The sequence below is a fragment of the Galeopterus variegatus genome, unplaced genomic scaffold (genome assembly GCF_000696425.1).
Source record: "Galeopterus variegatus unplaced genomic scaffold, G_variegatus-3.0.2 Scaffold122, whole genome shotgun sequence".
In the NCBI taxonomy this organism is placed as follows: Eukaryota; Metazoa; Chordata; class Mammalia; order Dermoptera; family Cynocephalidae; genus Galeopterus; species Galeopterus variegatus.
Genome location: NW_007726233.1, coordinates 290124 through 310927, shown reverse-complemented (window position 1 = coordinate 310927; position 20804 = coordinate 290124). Strand labels below are relative to the sequence as shown.

Genomic DNA, 20804 nt, shown 5'->3' with positions numbered 1-20804 from the left:
TTTGTTGTATCTTTGGTTTTGGTATCAGGGTGATGTTTGCCTCATAGAATGAGTTTGGGAGAATGGCCTCTGTTTCAGTTTTTTAAATAGTTTGAAGAGAATTAGTATTAATTCTTCTTTAGAGGTTTGGTAGAATTCAGCAGTAAGGCCATCTGGTCCTGGGCTTTTCTTTGCTGGGAGACTGTTGATTATAGCTTCAATCTCTGGTTGTTATTGGTCTGTTCAGATTTTCTTTGTCTTCTTGGTTCAGTCTTGATAGTTTGTATGTGTCCAGAAATTTGTCTGTTTCCTCCAGGTTTTCAAATTTGTTGGTATATAGTTTATGAGAGTCTCTAATGATTCTTTGTATTTCTTTGGTATTGGCTTTAATGTCTTCTTTTTCATTTCTAATTTTTGTTATTTGTGTCTTCTCTATTTTTTAGTTAGTCTAGCTAATTGCTTGTCTATTTTGTTTATCTTCTCAAAGATATCATTTCATTGATCTTTTGTATTGTCTTTTGGGTTTCTATTTCATTTAGTTCTGCTATGATCTTAATTATTTCTTTCCATCTACTAACTTTGGGGTTCTTGTTTTTCTGGTTCTTTGAGGTGTAGCATTAGGTTGTTTTCTTTGTGTGATCTTTTTATTCTTCTATTGTAAGCATTTATTGTGATAAACTTCCCTCTTGCTGGTGCTTTTGCAGTATCCCACGGTTTTCTGTATGATGTGTCATTATTTTCATCAGTTCAATAAATTTTTTGATTTCCTGTCTAATTTCTTCTTGGACACATATGTCATTCAAGAGAATGTTGTTTAATTTCCATGTATGGTTTCCAGGGTTTCATTTGTAACTGTTTTCTAGTTTTAATCCATTGTGGTCTGAAAAAATACATGAAATAATTTCAATTCTTTTAAATTTGTTGAGGCTTGATTTGTGACCTAACGTGGTCTATCGTGGAGAATGTTCCATGTGCTGAGAAGAATGTATGTTCTGTGGTTGTTGGATGAAATGTTCTGTAGATGTATGCTGAGTCCAATTGGTCTATAGTGTTATTTAGATCTTGTGTTTCTCTGTTGACTTTTTTGCCTAGATGATCTGTCCAGTGTTCAGGTCCCCAAATATTATGGTGTTTTGGTCTATCTATAGGTCTAATAATGTTTGCTATATATCTGGCTGCTCTGATGTTGGGTGTATATATATTTATGATCATTATGTCTTCTTGCTGGATAGATCCCTTTATCATTATGTAGTGGTCTTCCTTGTTTCTTTATGATTTTTGGTTTAAAGTCTGTTTTATCCAATATAGCTACTCCCGCTCGTTTTCGGTTTCTATTTGCATGGCATATCTTTTTCCATCCTTTCAGTCTCAGTCTGTGTGTGCCTTTACAGGTGAGGTGAATTTCTTGAAGGCAGCATATTGCTGGGCCTATGTTTTCAATCCAGTTAGTCAGTCTGTGTCTTTTGAGTGGGGAATTTAATCCCTTTCCATTAAGTAGTTATTGAAAGGTGTTGGTTTACTCCTGGTGTTTTATTGATTTTTGTTTAGATGTTTTGTCTTGTGTTCCTTTCTTTTCATCTTATTGTTTGTCTTCCATGTTTATTGATTTCCTGAGGTGGTTAGATAAAGTTCCTTTCTCTTTATTATTTGCAGTTTTGTTCTACTGGTGGGTTTTGTTCTTTCTTGTATATTCATGGTAGTGGTGGTGGTTTTTCAGATACCAGGTGCAGTACTGCCTTGAGGATTTCTTGTAGGGGTGGTTGTGTGGTGGTGTACTCCTGCAGTTTTTGTTTGCCTGGGAAACATACTATTTCTCCTTCGTTTCTGAGGAATAGCCTTGTTGGGTAAAGTATTCTTGGCTGGCAATTTTTGTCTTTTAGTATTTTTAATACATTACCCATTCTCTTCTGGCCTTTAGGGTTTTTGATGAAAAGTCCTCTGTTAGTCTGATAGGGGCTTTCTAGGTGACTTGATGCCTTTCTCTTGCTACTTTTAAGATTCTCTCTTTGTCTTTGAGCTTTGCCAATTTGGCTATAACATATCTTGGAGAGGACATTTTTGAGCTGAATCTGTTTGGGGATCTTTGAGCATCCTGGAGATGAAGGTCCATATCTCTCCCTATACCTGGGAAGTTTTCTGTTGTTATTTCATCAAATATGTTGTCAGTGCCTTATCCTTTTTCCTCCCCTTCTGGAATGCCCATGATTCAGGTATTTGTGCACTTAAGGTTATCTGCTATCTTAGGTTTTCTTCATTTTTTGAAAAAAATTTTTTTTATTTGTCTGCCTGGGTTATTTCAAATAGGCCAACTTCAAGATCAGAAATTCCCTTTTCTGCTTGTTCTAGCTGCTGTTTAAGCTCTCTGTTGTGTTTTTTATTTTGTTGAATGAATCCTTCAGTTCCACAAGCTCTGCTACAGTCTTTTAGGGCATTAATTTCTTTGTACATTTCAGGCCCTGGATACTTTTTCTCATTTTGTTGTGTCATCTAACTGAGTCTTCTTGTATCATTGAATTTCCTTAGGATTGGTTGCTTGAAATTCCTTTTGGTCATTTCAAGGACTTCTTGTTCTAAAGGATTTATTATTTGAGAAGTATTATATTCCTTTGGTGGTGTCATATTTTCTTGTTTTTTCATATTTCTAGTATCTCTATGTTGGTGTTTAGTCATCTGGAAGAGTAGTTGCTTTTTCTTGTACACTGGAGTGCAGTTTGAGGAGAGGGAGTTCCTTTTGTAGATGTGTTTTATAATGATGGTTGAATGGGGTGTTTTGGTATTGGTTCCAGGTAGATGCAATGGTAGTCTCTGTGTAGGTACTTTGGCCTAATTCAGCATTGGAGTTACATGAGAGTATCTCTGTGGCATAGTCCCTGGGGCACTTAGTATTTCCTTACCAAGGTTGGTAACACTGAGTTGGTTCGTCAGGACGTGGGAAAGCTCTTGAATTTTGGGGGGTAGTGCCTTTGAGTCTCGTCACTCTTAGGTTATGGTGGGGTGTTCTTGGGTGGGTCTGTTGGCACCTTGCCTAGCTCCTCCTGACCCTAATGGGTGCACTGGGGTATACTAGTGCTCCTTGATTTGAATTGGTGACCCTGGGTGGTTTTTCTCTTTTTTCTTTCTTCTTTCTCTGGGCTCCACCGGTGACTCTCCTTCTGTCTATGCCAATGAGTGGTCAGTGGGTCACCTGTGAGGTAGTTAGTGGTGATCGCTGGTGTGGCAGCGAGCCGCCCTTGTGGCAGCAGTTGCTGTGGCGGTGGCTGTCATGGCCCACTCAGTCAGCACTGGTGTCTGCGGCAGTGACAGGGAGTGTTGCCCATAGCACAGCTGCCTGCCATGCAGGTGTCCTTAGCAGCAGCTGGGTAGGGCTCTCGGAGTTGGGCCCACTTGTCAGGGGTCCCACTTGGCTGCCTGTCATGCTGGAGCTCTAGGCAGCCCAAATATTAATTTCTTATATGAATTTTAAGTAAGTTTCCTAAAATCTGTGAGCTTCAGCTTTCTCCTCTATAAGAACTCTTGTAGGGTTTAAATAAGAAAAGGTATATGTAGTGCTTAATATGCATATACACACACACATATACTACGAAGTGCCTGGTATGTAGTAGGTACCCATTATTATTATCTGCCTTTCAGAACTACCTTTCTTTTCCTAGTGATATCAGAACCATCTTTCCCCAAATTGCTATACTTTTTAGGCCCCAGAATTGTCTAGTCCTTTCATCTTGCCTTTCAGACCCAATCTGGCTAATTCCTTCCTAGTACACTATACTTTTCTTTCCATTTCTTAGATCTTTGCTACCTAAAGTTTAAGTCCATGGATGAGCAGTGTTGACAACTTCTTAAAAAGATTTCAAAGCACTTGATAAATTTTTATTTATGTATTTCTGTTGGTTATATACATAGGATTGGAATCATTGAGTCTTAGAGTATATACATGCTCAGTTTTAGTAGTTACTATGCGTTTTGCACCAATTTAACATTTTCCAAGTGTTTTAACTAATTTACATCCCCACCAGCAGCATATAAGAGTTCCAGTTATTCTGTATCCTTACCAATACATGGTATTGTCTGTCTTTTTTATTGTAGGTCTTGTGATAGGTATGTTGTGGTATTGTATTGCATTGTGGTTTTAATTTACATTTCCCTGATGACTAGATACATTGACCACCTTTTTGTATGTTTATTGACCATTTGGATCTCTTCTTTTCTAAATTTGTTTTTCTGTAAAGCATATAGTTTCTTCTATAATACCTAGACTTTAAGTAAATTGTAGTCCTAGTACTAGTGGTTATTTTTTCTTCTATCAATATTTTTTCAATTTAGAAGTTCCTGGATTGCAGTACTATGTAGGATTACTTGGGACTTGGAATGTATAGATAATGCCTCTCCTTTGGTGGGTATTTGTTGTTTTGCCTCAGATATGAGAATGATTAATTAGCACAGCCAATTTGCATACCTCTTTCAAATTCTAAAGCAGCAATACTAGTAGAGTATGAAGGCTAAATTATTTTTCATGCACCCCAAATATTAGTGTTAATCACACGTTTTATCCATATAGTAAACAGTTATTGAGAGTCAGTTATATGTCCGGCACTGTGCCAGATGCTGAGGATCAAAGATAAATGAGACACAGACCCTGTTCTGAAGGATCTGGTCAGTGTGAAAAGGGAGGTCATTAACAATAAAACCAACAAGAACAACAAAAAAACCCAGATAATTACAGCACTTGATGTTAAGTGCCACCAGGGAGAAAAACTGTGGGAGTATCTAGGAGGGTCATTTAATACAGACAGTTGAGTTGTTGGGGGTGTGGGGGTGGTGGTTAGGGAATGTTTACTGGAAGAAATGGTACTGGAGCTGAATATTGAAGAACACATGAGACCTAGGCAGGTGAAGCATTGGAGATTGGGGGTTGGGAGTACAAATGATTCATAGATTTAACAGCATTCATTCCCCTGTGTGGAGGGTACTAACATTAATAAAGCACATGTATTTCACAGGGCCTTAATCTTTAGCCTAGTAGGGCCACAGCCCTTAGATTAGAAGGACCACAGTCCTTAGATCAGGCTGTAGCTTAGTAGGATCTTTATCTTAGTCGGACCACAGTCCTTAGCTGTTAGAAGGGCCAAAGCCCTTTGGTTTAGGCTGTAGCATAGTAGGACCACAGTCCTTAATTTTAGCAAGGCCAAAGCCTTGTAGTTTGAGGAATAACCTAACCTTTTAGTATTGCACATAGTAATGCTAAGCCTGGGAAAAAACAGAAAACTTTCACAGGACTAAAAATCTCTGGTGTGGATTTTAAAATTGTAACACAGCAAAAGTGCTTGCTCTAAGGGCAGATGCCCTTGGTGCAGCTAAACCTAATTATGAAAGAGTATGTGAGTTAAAAGCTTCAAGGTTACTCTGCCAATTAGTGTTTGGTTCCACATTTCGCCTTCAACTGCTTCTCTAAGTTTCCTAGGGAGCTAAGTGTTGCCATAACAATTATCTCATTGGTTTTTTTGTATGTTACATAGCTTAGTTTTATGACTCCTTTGATGGTAAATTGCTTAGACTATTTTTAAGTTGCACCTGCTTTAATGAAAATTGTTATGTAGCTAGTTTGTTTATGTTTTCACTATGACTGATTAACCACCTGTGCTCTTTTCTGTAACTTTTTGCCCGGATAGTAAAAACTGAGAGAAAACCTAGTTCGGGGTTATTTTTCTGAGGAAGGCTTCTCTCTTGAAGAAGTGGTCTCCTGGAATTAACCCCTTCCGGGCCTCTCACTGCTCTGGAAAAATGGGCTTTGAGTAATCCTTTGTGTCTCCGTCTCTGTCACCCTGGGGGAGAGGTGACACCACTGAATAAAATGCTGCTGAATTTACTGCATGTCTATCATGAGCTAGGTGTCTGTTGCCCTGGAAATGAGAGAAATCATAGTCCTAATGGAAAATTCCAAGTAGTTCTAAATTACTGAAGTATAACATTTGAGGTGAAGGAATAGTGAAAGATGATAGTGGAAAGGTAGCAGAGGCCTATCTATGTGTTACATAAATACTGTATGTGTACTTATAAAACTATATGAAGTTCTCTAGTATCACACAAGTCATTCTAATTGCCCCCTTATCCTGATTTTTCTGCTAAATACATAACATACTATAAGTATAGGATGGGCTTCAGCTTCCCAATGTCAGTGGAGCCTCCATTCTGTGTGCTACTATAACTTGACCTGCTTCCCAGAACTTATGTCCAATACCATAAAAGATTCTTGAATCTTCCCCTTTTCATTTCAGTCAGTTTGCCTTACCTGCAACTGGAGGGTGTGCAGGAGACTAACCTTTCCTACCACTATAGTATTTCATAATGTATGAATACTTTGGTCAAAAGCAATTAGCAGTAGAAAGAGAGGTGTTTCCAATCCTGGGGTCTACAGAAAAGGAGATTGTGGAGCTGGCTGAGGACTGATAAATGTGCCTTTCATCTAAGCCCAGAACTTAGAACTTATCCATACTCATTCCTTCATTCATTCTTGCCCTCAACTTTTTTTCTATGCCTTAAACTTAGGGCCATTTTCAAGTATTAGAGATATGAGAGGAACCTTATTAACTGGAGCAGCCAAAAATTTCACTCTAACTTTTAATTTCACTCTATGTTTCTAGCCTCTAAACTTGGAATTCTGAGTGTCACTTCTCCCAACCTCAAGTGATTATCACATAATATATGATTCTACAATAATTTTAATATAATAGTAATATTTTAGACATTATGAGTTAAAGCTTTAGTTGGGTAACCATGTAGTGCAGTGTAGTATAATCATTAAGAACCTAAGCTGTAGAATCAGACAGGCAGACCAGGATTTATGTACAGATTTTGCCCATTACTAGCCATTTTAAATTTCTCTACACCTTACTTTCTTTATATGTAAAATTTCCTCACTGGGTTGATATTAGGTTAAAATGAAACAATGTGTGTACTCAGTAGACATACACCTGCTAGTTGTCCCTCCCAGATTTCTGGGAAAGAATCATTAACTATCATTGGATAACCTTGGCTACAAATCACGCTGGAGCTTGCTGCCTGAAGTTTGTGCATGCTTCTGAGAAAGAACTAGATTACAAATTAACTCCCATAGACACTCTGAAGGATGATGCTCATCTATTTGCAGTCTCTCTTGTGACTTCATTTGGACACCTCCTGAAGGACTTAGTATACATTTTTGTAGCCTACTTTTTAAGTCAGACCATTCTGAATATACCCTGAAAATTTTAAGGAACTTCTTCCAGCTATGTTTGGTATAGTGATAGATTTCATTTTACTTACATAGGTAAATTATGGTGATAGACCTGATTTAACTTATATAGGCTAATAATTTCCTGGGAGGACAGTACTATGAATGCCATGATTCCAATGAGAAAATTTTTCAAATGCCAAAATAGCTTACAAACAAATTTTGTACACAGGTCAGTGACTCTGTAGAAGTGTAGGAAATACTACATATAGCTACTAGTCCAATGGAGTATATGAAATTAAATAGTTATATTCCTTTTGTGGACTGAAGTTTTCCCTTCCCTGATATAGTTCGAATTATTATGCAATATTTCTGTAGCCTTTGCAGCACAAGGATATTTCAGCAACTCTAGGCTTTGTTTGAGCCTAGCAGAAAAATAGGTTATAATTCAGCCCTAAAATAATCAATAATTTTTTAACTGTTTCTTTTCTTTGTTTTATTAGATGTAGTAAAATCCAAAGTTATGTGATATTTTAAAATTCATTGAAGAAGTATTTGGTATGAATTAATGTGGAATAATGTATAGATGAAGAAGTGTTCCAAACTAAACTTCATAAAAATTATAGGGTCTGTGCTTGTGGTAAAAAGTGCTGGACTTCATTTGGGAATGATATTGGGAATTTGAAAGATTATAATCTTATCTTTGTACAAAACAATTGTGTATTTACACTTCCAAAATACAGCTTTGTGAAGTCTTGCATCATGTTCATCAAGAAAAATATGTCAGAACTGGAAAGCATCCAGAAAATGGCAACTAAAATTATCAAGAGGTGGGAGTGGGTTGAAAGATGTATACCCTGCAGTGTGGAGTGATCCTTGGGGATATAATTAGAAAAATCTTAGAGTTGGAAGGGGAGTTAGTCTTGATTTAGTCCAGCTTGTTACTTAATGCAGAAATTTATCTTATGGTAATCCTGACAAATGGTTGAGCTTCTTCCTCTGTTTGAATACTGGATGGTGTAAAGAGTGTTGATTCTGTAGACATGGTGCCTGGGTTTAAATCCCGGCCCTACCACATACTAGCTGAGTGACTGTGGGCACATTCTTAATCTCTTTGTGCCCATTTTCCTAGCTTACTATTGTCAGAAGCTGTGTTCCTGACAACAGACAAAGACCACAAGGGACCTGACCTCTTACTCCCTCCATCTTCATCTGTTATTCAGAGATGAACTGAGAATCGAGTAAATGTTAGATAGTGTTATACATTTTGTGGAAAAAGTATATTCAGGGTACAGTAGTTATCTAAAAAAAGGAAATTTTTAGTATAGGCCTGTAGTGGATTGAATTATGTCCCCCCAAAACTCATGAAGCTTGAATTGTATCCCCCAAGTTTTATGTATTGGAAACTTAGCCCCCACTGTGACTGTTAACATGGTGGGAACTCCTATTATGGTAATTATAAGGTGGGGCCTTGAAGAGGTGATTGGGTTGTAGGACTGTGCAGTAGTGAATGGATTAAAAATGGTGGTCAGGGCATGGCTCTGAGGGCTTTAAAAGAAGAAGAGAGTCTGTCTCTTTCTCTCTGCTCTCTGTGCTTCCACCATCTTGCAATGTGAGACCCATAGGTCACTCTCACCACCACCAGATGGACTTTGGACTTCCCAGCCTCAGAAACTGTAAGCAATAAATTTTGGTTTTCTTTATAAAATACCCAGTTCCATGTATTTTGTTATAAGCAACACAAATGGACTAATACAAGGCCAGAGTGGTGAAAAAAAGGGAGGTGAGGAGAAACTTCATAGAACAGATGACTCTGTTTAAAGAACTTCTATCAATTATCCCCAGTTCTGCCTTCCAGAACAATATAAATTGTTCCATTCCTTCTGTGGGATAGCTCTTTCCTTTATCAAATGTAAAATTATAAAAGGCATAGTTTGAATGTAGATTTTTTCCCTTAAAATTCTATAGCTTTAGAGAGTATTTTGGATAAAATTTAAGAAAAACAAAGTGGACCCCTAATGGGTGATAATTTTGTAGAGCTCTTTAACTCTTTAATTCAGTAAATTGTATGGGCTATAAATTATAATTTATTCCAATCAATTCACATATGGTTGCTCAGCAAAATTGGAAATTTGAAATAAATTTCAACCTTTTGACTTTTAAAGTGTTCTGAATGTATTATTTAGATTCAGCAGTGAGTGCAAATCTTCAAAACAAAATTGGCTTAAGCAAGATAGGAGTGTTTTTGCTCTGTTGCCGAAGTCTGAGCAGTTGATTTATACTGTTATCATGCCTGATGGTTTCAAAAGCATGGGCTTCTCTCTTCTGTTGCTCCCCCTTGCCTAACTCTGACATCAGGGTTCAGAATGATGGCTTTGAAATCCAGGCTTTGGGAAGGAGGAAGGGATGAGGAAGAAGTTGTTAGGGCTATTTCCTACATGTCATTGTCATTGACATGTCAGTGGCCAGAACATACTCACATGGCCACATTGTAGTTACAAGAGATGCTGGATTGCAGTCTATATTCTGGGTAGACTTGTGCTCAGGTGTAATTTGGTCATCTTATATCTGGGAAAGAAAAGTACAATAGATATTGGGGGATACAACTAGCCATGTGAAAGAACTTGTTTACCACTTATATCCCAAGTGTAATGTAAGTGTAATTAGTGCAGCACTTACCACAGTGGGCATTCATTAAATAGCTACTCAACACATGAATGTCCCTTATCGCTCCAAATAGGTATTGATTTGCATATTTACTTATATATATACATGATAAGTTTAGGCAAGTTTTTCCATCCTTGGTGTTTTTATAGTGTTCTTTCTCATTTACCATTTACAAATAAGGTGTCCTTGACACAGTCTTCAGACAGATATAATGCCATACAAAATTCATTTCAGCTCTTTTATTGCAGTTGGTTTTTTCCTCCTATTAAAGAAATCTTTTAAAAGATTTACTTTTAAAATCTTTTTCATTTGTCTATGACCAACGCAGTCTTTCCATGTAGAAAGTACTCAGCAAATGTTTTTAAATTAATTAAATGGATAGGAATAAAACTTTGATGAATCCAAACCTTTTCTTTCAATTTCTTTTCTTTCAATTTACATAAAGAAAATTTGATGTCTGTAATATACATAAAAGAAATTCTTAATCTTAAATTTGTTTTTATTACAGGATATTTAGGAATAGTCATTTGGCTTTCAGATGGAATGTGATTATGACACATTATTTGGATTTAATTAATTATGGCTAAGTACTAATTCACTCAAGGTGTTATTAGGCAAAAGAGGCTAGTATAATTCATCAAAAAGAGGGGGAATTCTTAATGCATTTCACTCTTTTGACCTCAGATATCTAATTAGCTTCTCATTGTGCTTAACCATTTTAAGGGAAAATGCCATTTCTTTTTCATTGTTTCGTAGAGAAATTTTCTTTTATTTATAAAGATAAATGAGTCAGGTATTTCCTCAGATATCACAGACAAAGTAAGGAGTGAATTCATTTACTTTTTTGTTTGCTTGTTTTCCAGATTATAACCATGCGGCATTAAAAAACAAAACACCCATTTGCTTGGCTGTTAATAGTCCTTGGTCTTCTTTGATCTGGAAAGATCACATATGTTCTCAGCAGACAGTAATTTTAGTTATCAAATGGGAAAGGAAGAATTTAATTCTTATTCCCTATCGTATTGACAAGGATATTGCAATGCTGATTAATTTTATTGAGGTTATCAGGGATTTGAAGAGAGAAACATACTTATTAGGCCATCCAGGCAAGTGTTTGGGTATTATAAAATTCTCAAAGGTGACTAATAAACTACTTAAGCATCAAGAAATCATTTAGGTTATTTTAATTGACTAGAAAGTCTCTGAAATCAATAATGTTTTTCTTGACTCCTGGCAATATATTTTGGAATGTTTGTAAGTTATGTTGCCTGAACTTGATTTCTTCCAATTTGATTGTTTTATATGCTGGCAAAGTAATTTTCCAACTTCATTAAGGTTTTTGAGATAATTTACTGCTTGAGAAAGTTATTAAGACAAAAATAATTTCCAGGACAGGAAACTCAGTTCTTACGTCAGTCTGTTTCATGTTTGTATTACTCTGACTGGGGCATTATTGTGTTGTGGTTAAACATGCTGTCTCTGAAGTCAGACAGCTTCTAGTCACATGTTGTGCTACCACTTACTAAGTGACCTTAGATGAGTTATTTAACTTCTCTGTGCCTCATGTTTGTCATCTGTATGCTGGAGAATAATATACTTCATAGAGGAGTTGTAGGGTTGAGTGAGCAGGGCAGCTAGCACTTAGAATAATGCTTAGTTCATAATAAACACTTAATAAATGCCATTAATTGTCACTTTGGTCGTTGTTGTTAATATTTTTGTCATATGAGTTGAAACTTGACTCCAGGAAATATTCAGGAGAGAATATCAGCTGACTCCTTTGTTTCTAGTATAATAGGCTGTGTGCTGAGCACCAAATGAAGTAGAGGACACAGGACTGGCAGAGAAAGAAGAGGAGAATTCTGAATTTAGTTTTGAATGTGTTAAATTTGAGGTGTTTGTGGGTGTTAATCTTGTAATATATGAATTTGAAGGAGGGGGCAGAGTCATTGTCATATGGGTGGTAATTAAAATTATGAGAGATGGATAAGATAACTTAAGAATCTACCTTGGGCCTATGTTAGAAACCTGGGGACACTAACCTTTAAAGAGCAGGTGGAGGACATAAAAGAGCCCATCTGAGAGTAAAAAAATGAGGAGAGAGCAATGCCACCTAAAAGAGGGAGTAATCAATGGTGTTCGATGTAACAGAGATTACAGTAATCTGAGAACTGAAAAAGTATCCTGGCTTGAAGGTTAATGGGTCTTTTGAGACACTTTGATTTCAGTAGGGGAGTGGAGGCAGAAGAATGAATTTAGGAATGGTGATAAGGGAAGAAATGTAGACCACTGTTTTGAGAAATTTGATGAGATAAATGTTGGAAGCTAGTGGTAAGATACAGGATGGATGGAAGATTGGATGGGATGTTGATAAGCTGAGAAGAAAGAGCTATGAGAAAAGAAAAAGGGTGAACATGAGAGCATAGAAAAGACGGGTTCGAGGGCACAAGATGATGAGTCTGGCTTTGAAAGGAAGACCACAACATCTCTGAGACTGGGGGAAGGAGGGATGTAGATATAAGTAAGCTTTTAAGATAGAGGAAATCACCCCTAAGGACTTTATTTTCCTGCTGTTGTCTGCTGAAAGGAGTGAAGGGTTGGATAGGTGTTTTGAAGAGAATGGTGAAGGTTTGGAATAGAATTGAGGGATGAAGGAGAGGTGGCTGACAAATTTGTTTACTGAGTGAGGGAATTTTTTTATCTGAATAGTATTTTAGGACATCACTATTAATGTGGATACTATGAATGTGTTATATGAAAAAGGGGAAGGACTATTGTTTCATTTAACATAGCATACATTTATTTAGTATCTGTATGTACAAAACAGTGTGCTCAAGTATTTCCTGAGAGATTCAGATGAGTACTCTTATTCGAGGAGGGTATGAGCTCATTGTTCAGGTCATATGATTTGTTACAAACACAAATGTTTGTAATGGATTAAAAATGGCAAATGACATATGAGTTTTATAAATATACTATGAAGGTTTGAAAGAGATAGATATTCCATCAAATGGGGAGAAAACAAGAAGACTATGGAAAAGGCAAAAAAAGGGCTACATGTGAATTTTCTGATGAAATAGTGATGAAACTGCTGTAGTTGTGAGTTTTTATTGTAGTGGTTATTTATTCTTTTATAATACAAAGGCTTGCAATAAGCAGAAGAGGAGAAATAAAGAGATGAACAAAATATATTGAATTTTGTCCAAAAGATGTCTTAAAGTTGATTATATTTTTATGTAGGGATATAGAATTCAGTAATCCTTTCCACAAATATTTAATGAACATCTCTGTGCTAGGAGCTGAGGATACAGAGATGACTGAGATACAGTTTCTCTCCTCAAGGAGTATATCTAGTAGAAGAGACATACGTAAAAAGAGAACTTCAGATCTGTGCAATAAATGATATAAAAGGGGTATATATGAGTAAAGGAATTGAGGGCATGGTGAAAGAAAACATGAATAAATAATTATGTTGATATGACAGTAAATTTTTCCTTTTTCTTTTCTTTAGTTGGAGAACATCAATTGACAGGCCATAAAGTGGCAGTTAAAATCTTAAATAGACAGAAGATTCGCAGTTTAGATGTTGTTGGAAAGATAAAACGAGAAATTCAAAATCTAAAACTCTTTCGTCATCCTCATATTATCAAACTGTAAGTATTTTTGTACCTAATAATACAAAAGAGAGACTGTCTTGAAATATTTTTTAAAGAAATTTACAAATAATTGTCTAGTTAACCTTTTACAAAAATATCACTTTTTCATATTTATATTCAACAAATAATTCATTTAACCTCCATCAATTCTTTTTTGCATACTCTTGGTTTAGAATTAAAAGTCATTGTTTCAAAATTGGTACTTTTTTAAAGTGATGAACGCAGCCTTGGAAGTTGACTCTTTAGTGTTCACCTTAAATGACATTCAGGACTTTGTTATTCCTGGATTCATCTTTGTAATTTTTTTCCTAGTCACTTTTCATTAACATATCAGAGTATTTCCTTTTTGGAAAGGTAGAAAGTAATTGTTAAACATTATCCACCATAGTATGTTATTTGTAGAACTCCAACTTACCATAATTACCAATAATAAAGCTGTTAGGAAGGCAAATGCATTTTTTTTGAGTAAGTTAGAAACTTAAAAGATAAATATTGGGAGGTAAATAAATAAGCTAGTTAACTTACTTGAAAGATAACTAAGATAAAATCAACTAGACTTATAGAAAATTTAGACATTATGTATGTAGTACATATTATCAAACTGTAAGTATTTTTGTATCTGATAATACAAAAGAGAGACTGTCTTGAAATATTTTTTAAAGAAATTTACAAATAATTGTTTAGTTGACCTTTGAATTATTTAGTATTCCTTTAAATTTTTTGAAGTTGCAGTTTAATATTTATTGAAAAATCTAAAGTAGAAGAGAAGGGTAGAAGAAGAGAGTCAGAAAAAGAAATTAGAGCATGGAAGCAAGGTCTGAGTGACACAGTGTGAGAAGGACTCAACTGGTTGTTGCTGGCTTTGAAGATGGAAGAAGGGGACCATAAGCCAAGGAATGCAGGTGGTCTCTAGAAGCTGGGAAATGCAAAGAAATGGATTCTGCCCCTAGAGCCTCCAGAAGGCAACACACCCGTACTGACACCTTGATTTTAAGCCACTGAGACGTGTGTCAGACTTTTAATCTATAGAACTGTAAGTTAATACATCTGTACTATTTTAAGCCACTAATTTTGAAGTATGGCAGCAATAGGAACAATTATTGCTGTGATTTGAAACATTCTTGTAGTCCTTACTGCTGTATTTATCCTTAGTGAACTATTGTGAATTGGTTTGTTCATGATGGGGCTCATGCAGTGCATCTTGCCAACAGAATGAATATGCCGCTGACTGTTCAGAGCAGGCTTTTTTGGGTTTGGGTGACCTGTGGTGACTCAGTTCTTATACCACTACCACATAACCCTCATTCGTATAGGAAGCCTTAATGTCATGTGATCTTCACTTGAAGTTGACTTAATCATAAATGTAAACAAAAAATGAGGTCACTGAAATTGCGTAGCAGTACTTGATTATGAGATTATCATGCAGGACCTATAAGCTGGATGGTTTAGAATATGTATATAGAGATTTTTAAAGATTATAATAAGAATTAAAATACTGCCTATGAGCTTGGTGACTTGAGATCTCTCCCATCCTTTGATTTCTTAACTTTACAGTGGGATAACTCATTGTGTTATTTGAGGATTAAATGTGTTTGCACTGGCGTAATGCCCAGTATTTAATGAGAATTGGCCCAAAGCAGGAATTGGCAACCTACAAGCTGATTCCAGTCCTCTTTCATGATTCCAAATGGTTTTAGTTAACTAAAACAGTACATATCTGACTTCTACTCCATGTTAGTAATGATTTTATTCTAGTTACTGAGTCATTTCTAAGCTAGATCTCTTTGTTCTTTCTTACTGAGTGGCTACTTCCTGTAAGAGGAGAAAGCTGAAATGGTCAAAGTATCATATGCCAGAGTGAGAGTGGAGAAGGAAGAGCTAACTCTGTATTTGCCTTATAGCTTGACTTCATCACTTTTAGAATGCTAACCCTGCAAGACCCCAAGGAAATTTTTCCCATATGGGGCCTAGTTCCTGTTATGTTCCTAAAAACACCAATCAGATTTTGTCAATAAGTAGTTGCAATTGTCATGAGAATTTAACTTATTTTTGATGTTATATTTATCAGTGTTTTCTTGCCTCCATTTATATAATTGTTTCTAATTGTTTAATTTTCATTTGACTAATTATCTCAATCTGATTTAGGATTATTTAATTATTTGCTGTTTTGTTTTCTGTTATAGAACATTCTCAGAGTTGGTCAGAAAGTAATTTCCAAAGGTGAATTTAATGTTTAAAACTTCTGCCTTACAGCCTTAAATTTATTAATTCATTCAGCTACATTGCCTCTTTGTGAATCAGAATTTAGAAAAACAAAACCAAAAAAAAAACCACTCATGTATTCTTGCTACAGAACAAGCTTATTGACATAGCCTCTGCATAATGTTAGTGACTTAAACAGGGAGAGAAACCTGATCCTTTGAGTAGTTTAGTTTGTTTTGTGCAGTCTTGGACTAGCTGCCGAGAATAGCTTCCTTGTGGCAAAATGGAACTCTGGAATTAGCAGTTGGAATGCAAAATACCAGGAATGAAGGATATTTATTTTATGATTTCTCTATTAATTCAAGTTGAAAAAAATATTATCAGCCTATACCCACTGCTAAAAAATTAAAAGGAGCAAATAGGATTTAAAGGAAAATCCAAACTTTACCATGAACTAGAATTTGTTGAATTTATTTTTGTTCTTGTATTTCTTTCCTCCATAGTTCTTAGGGAAATTTGATTTTAACAGTAAAAAGATAAATACTTTCTAATTTGATAGAGATGGCTTTGCCTGTCTACTCTTTTAGTCTTTATATTATTTTATCTATTGACAGCTTTTTAACATTGTTCGCCACCACCACCTTGAAATGTCATAGTCCCTAAGTGTATTAATCTGTTTCTGTTGCTTATAACAGAATAGCTGGAACTGGGTGATTAATAAAGAAAAACAAAATTGCCTACAGTTTCTGAGGCTGGGAAGTTCAAAGTCCATCTGACGGTGGCAGCAGTGACTCAGGGGTCTCACTTTGCAAGATGGTGGAAGCAGAGAGAGCAGAGAGAGAGACTCTTCTCTCTTCTTTTAGGACCCTCAGAACCACATCCCTGACCACCATTTAAAATTCATTCATTACTGCGCAGTCCTACGATCCAATCACATCTTCAAGGCTCCACCTTTTAATTACCGCAATAGGATTTCTCACCTTCTTAACAGTCACAGTGGAGGCTAAGTTTCTAATACATAAAACTTGGGGAACACCATTTAACCTTCAGTGAGTTTGGGGGGGACATAATTCAGTCCACTACACTAGGTTTCCATGTTTTTCTTTTTCATTCCTGCTTCTTCTTAAAACTTTCTCTTATGGACCCCTGTTTATCTTCCTAGCCACTCAATATTGTTGTATTTCAGCGTACTGAGCTGGTGTAATCTTCTTAGTGAGACCTCTTTGAGTGACTTCATCTACTACCATGGCATTATTTGTCATCTTTATGCTAAACACATCCAAATCTATATTTCTTTTTTTTTTTTTGTCTTTTGTCTTTTTCCATGTCCGGCAACGGATCACAACCCTCAGTGTTGCCCCCGTACCGGACCAGGGACCGGCAACAGGATTGCAAACCTCGGCGTTGCTCCCGCGCCTCGCTCAGCCAGTGAGTGGGAACCGGTCTGTATGTGGGATCCGAACCCTCGGGCGGGAGCGCCACCGCGCTTCCCAAGCGGCGCACTTATTTTGTCTTTTGTCTTTTTCCATGTCCGGCAACGGATCACAACCCTCAGTGTTGCCCCCGTACCGGACCGGGGACCGGCAACAGGATTGCAAACCTCGGCGTTGCTCCCGCGCCTCGCTCAGCCAGTGAGTGGGAACCGGTCTGTATGTGGGATCCGAACCCTCGGGCGGGAGCGCCGCCGCGCTTCCCAAGCGGCGCACTATCCAGTGCGCCACCAGGCCGGCCCCAAATCTATATTTCTGACCAATCTATTTCTCTTGAATTTGGAACACATTTATCAAATTGTTTATTAGATGCTTCCATTCTGAAGTCTCGGTCATCTGAAACTAATTTGAACTTTCTCTTTGAAACTTGCTTTTGCTTCTGTTTTTTGTGTGTGTGTGAATGAAGACACCATTCATATAGTTTCCCAACCCCAAACCTTGGGCATTATCTTTAATTCTTCCTTTTTACTCATCTTTTTCATATAATTAACCATTAAGCTCTGCAACTTTCTTTCCTAAGTGTCTTCCAATTCTGTCCATTTATTCTGTTCTTACTGTCAGGTTACAGTCTTTTTTTGCTTGTTGAACTTTAACTGCTACCTCTGCTTGGAAAACTTTACCCACGTCTCCCTCCGCCTAGGCTGCCAATTCCAACTTGTCTTTTAGATCTCATATTTAAATGCAATTACCTTTAGAAAACTTACTTTGTCCCGAGACTGGCTCCATCCTCTCTGCTCCCAGAGGACCCAACGTTTACCTTTTCCAAAGCCCTTAACATTGTGTTGTAATCATTCATATTTTTATTGATATCCCCCACAAGGCTGGATTCCTCAGGAGCAGGAATTATGTTTTCTTTTTTCCTTTTATTTATTTAACAAATTTTTATTGAGCACCTGCTTCTGATGGGTACTTTTCTAGGCACTGGGGATACAGTGGTAAAAGACAAACAAGGTCTCTGCTCTTGTGGCATTTGCGTTCAAGCAGGGAAAGATCGATGGTAAGTGAAAAAATTAACAACATTATTTTAGGCAGTGATAGTGCTGTGAGGAGAATGAAACATGGTGCTGTCATTCAGTGTGACTAGGAAAGAGGAAGTGCTAATTTAGGTTAGGTTCAGGGGAAGGCCTCACTGCAGAGGTATGGTTTAAGCCAAAACCTAAAACATGATAAAGATCTAGCCATTTGAAGATCTGGGGACAGAGTGTTTTCAAAGCAAGGGGAACAACAACCTCAAAGGGTGAAACAAACTTCAAGTGTTGTAGGAAAAGGAAGACTGCTATAATGTCGGGAGTGGAGTGAATGAGGTCCATGAGGTCCTCTTAGTTCAGGAGGTCAAGGAGTAGACAGGGACGAGATGTTGTAGTGCTTGAAGGTTTAGATTTGTTATAAGTAGGAAGCTTTTGGAGAGTTGGAGGAGTGACATGATATGACTATAGTGTAAAATGGGTGTAGAGGCAGAGAGACCAGTTAGGAAGGTATTACTATAGTCTAGCTGAGAGATTATGGTGACTTTAACCAAAGTGATAGTCTAGATTTGTGCTAATACAGTAGCCACTAGCTATGTGTGGCTATTTACATTTAAATTATTACAATAAATTTAATTATCTGCTCACACTAGCCACATTTCAAGGACTTAATAGCCACATGTGGTTAGTGGCTACTGTAGAGCATATATAAAACATTTCTACCATTGTAGAAAGTTCAATTTAACAGCATGGGTCTAGATGGAAACAGACTGATTGATTTAATATATATTTTGAAAGCAAACTAATAAATTACTGATAGATTGGATAGGGAGGAAAAAGAAAGGAAATAAGGAATCTGTTTTTTTCTCTTGAGCAACTGGGATTTTGGGTTTTGGCTTCAGCAACTAAGTGGTGATAGTGGTGCCATTTTCTCAGATGGGAAAAATGGAGGAGAAGCATATCGGGGGATGAGTGAACATTAAGGATGCTGTTTTGGCTATGTTAAGCTGAGAATCCCATTAGATATCTAAATGGAGATGTCATATATCATCTTTATCTTCCCATCACCTAGCACATTAGTAGGTGTTCAGTAATTGTAGCATACATGAAGAGGTGACATTTGAACAAGGTCCTGGTGGTTCTAGAAGGACGAGCATAAACAAAAGAATGAAAGTGTAAAGAACACGGTGTATTAGGAATAAGCAATCTAGTTTGGCTGTTACACAGAGTATGTATAAGGAAATGGAGGAAGATAAGGCTGGAAAGATAGGTTTTTGATCCATCCATTTAACAATTGATACCATTTAGGTACAGGGGATACCTCAGAGGACAAAAAACAACAAAATCCTTGCTATTAAAGAACTTATATTTGTGTATGTAGTGGTGGGTGGGGGAAGACAGACAATAAATAAGATGTGAAGCCATTGGAAGGTTTTGATCAGAGGTGTGATGTGATTTGACTTAACATTTAGATTGTAGCTGAGCAAGAGTTGAAACAGGGAAATCAGTTAGGAGTCAATTGCAGTAATCTGGGTGAAAGACGATGGTGGCTTGGAATATAGCATAGTGTGGTGGTGTTGACAAGTAAGCATATTCTGTATATACTTTCAAGACAGAGTCAGTAGCATTTAGTGATAGATAAGATGTAGGTTGTGAGAGGAAGGAAGTCAAAGATAACTCCAAGGTGTCTGGTTTGGGCAAATAAAAGGATGGAGTTGCCAATAACTGAAGTGGAAAAGATTGTAGGAGGAACAGATTTGAGGTGGGATATTGGGGGGTGGTGTCAAGAATTTTATTTTGGTTTTATGAAGTTGAGATGCTTATTAGGCATCCAAGTAGAGATGCAAGTAGGCTGTTGAATATGTGAGTGTGCAGTTCAGTGGAGAGGTGTAAGCTAGAGAGATAAATTTGGATGACATCAGCATATAGAGTGTATTTAAGATATTTAAAGCTCTAAGACTGGATGAGATCACCAAAGGTGTGAGTGTAGATAAACAAGAAGTCCAAGGACTGAGCTGTAGGGCACTGTGATGTTAACATGTTTGGGAGATGAGGAGGAACCAGCAAATGAGAATGAGAATGAATAGTCAGTGAGGTTGGAGGAAAACCAGGAGAATCTGGTATCTTGAAGCCAAGTGAAGAAAGTATTTTAAGAGAGGTGATCAACTGTTCCTTTCACTGTTGAATATTGAATAAGGTGAGAACTCAGAATTGACTATTAGATTTGGCAAGGTGGAAGTTTCTGGTATCTTTGAAAAGAACCAGTATTGGAATGGTGAGTGCAAAAATCAGATATGTGGGGTTTAAGAGAGAATGTGAGGTGAAGAAGAGGAGATAGGAGCTATAGACAGGAGAGGAGAGAAATAAGATTGGTAACTAGAAGGGAATGCGGGTCCAAACAGGGTTTATTTTTAAAGATGGGAGATATTATACCAAAGATAATTCAGTCAAGAAGGAGAAATTGATGTAGAAGAAAGATGTGCTAATTGTAGGAGCTGTGTCCTTTAATAAGTGTGGGGGAAGAATCCAGTGCATGATTGGAGGAGTTAGTCTTAGAAAGTACTTGTATCTGACTATGGGGAGGTTGGCTGTGTGTATGAAGAAAAAATAATTAGAAATGAGGAGATCAAGGAACTTA

The 20804-nt window shown here is 36.9% G+C and overlaps 1 protein-coding gene across 1 annotated transcript in view; it reads left to right on the top strand.

The window, feature by feature from the left end:
- The window catches only part of PRKAA2 (protein kinase, AMP-activated, alpha 2 catalytic subunit), a 71613-nt gene that overhangs the window by 17727 nt on the left and 33082 nt on the right, over positions 1-20804 (top strand). Inside the window, exon 2 of the mRNA XM_008588160.1 lies at positions 13365-13506. Within this exon, the coding sequence (XP_008586382.1) occupies positions 13365-13506 (142 nt within the window). The remainder of the gene's footprint in view (positions 1-13364; positions 13507-20804) is intronic.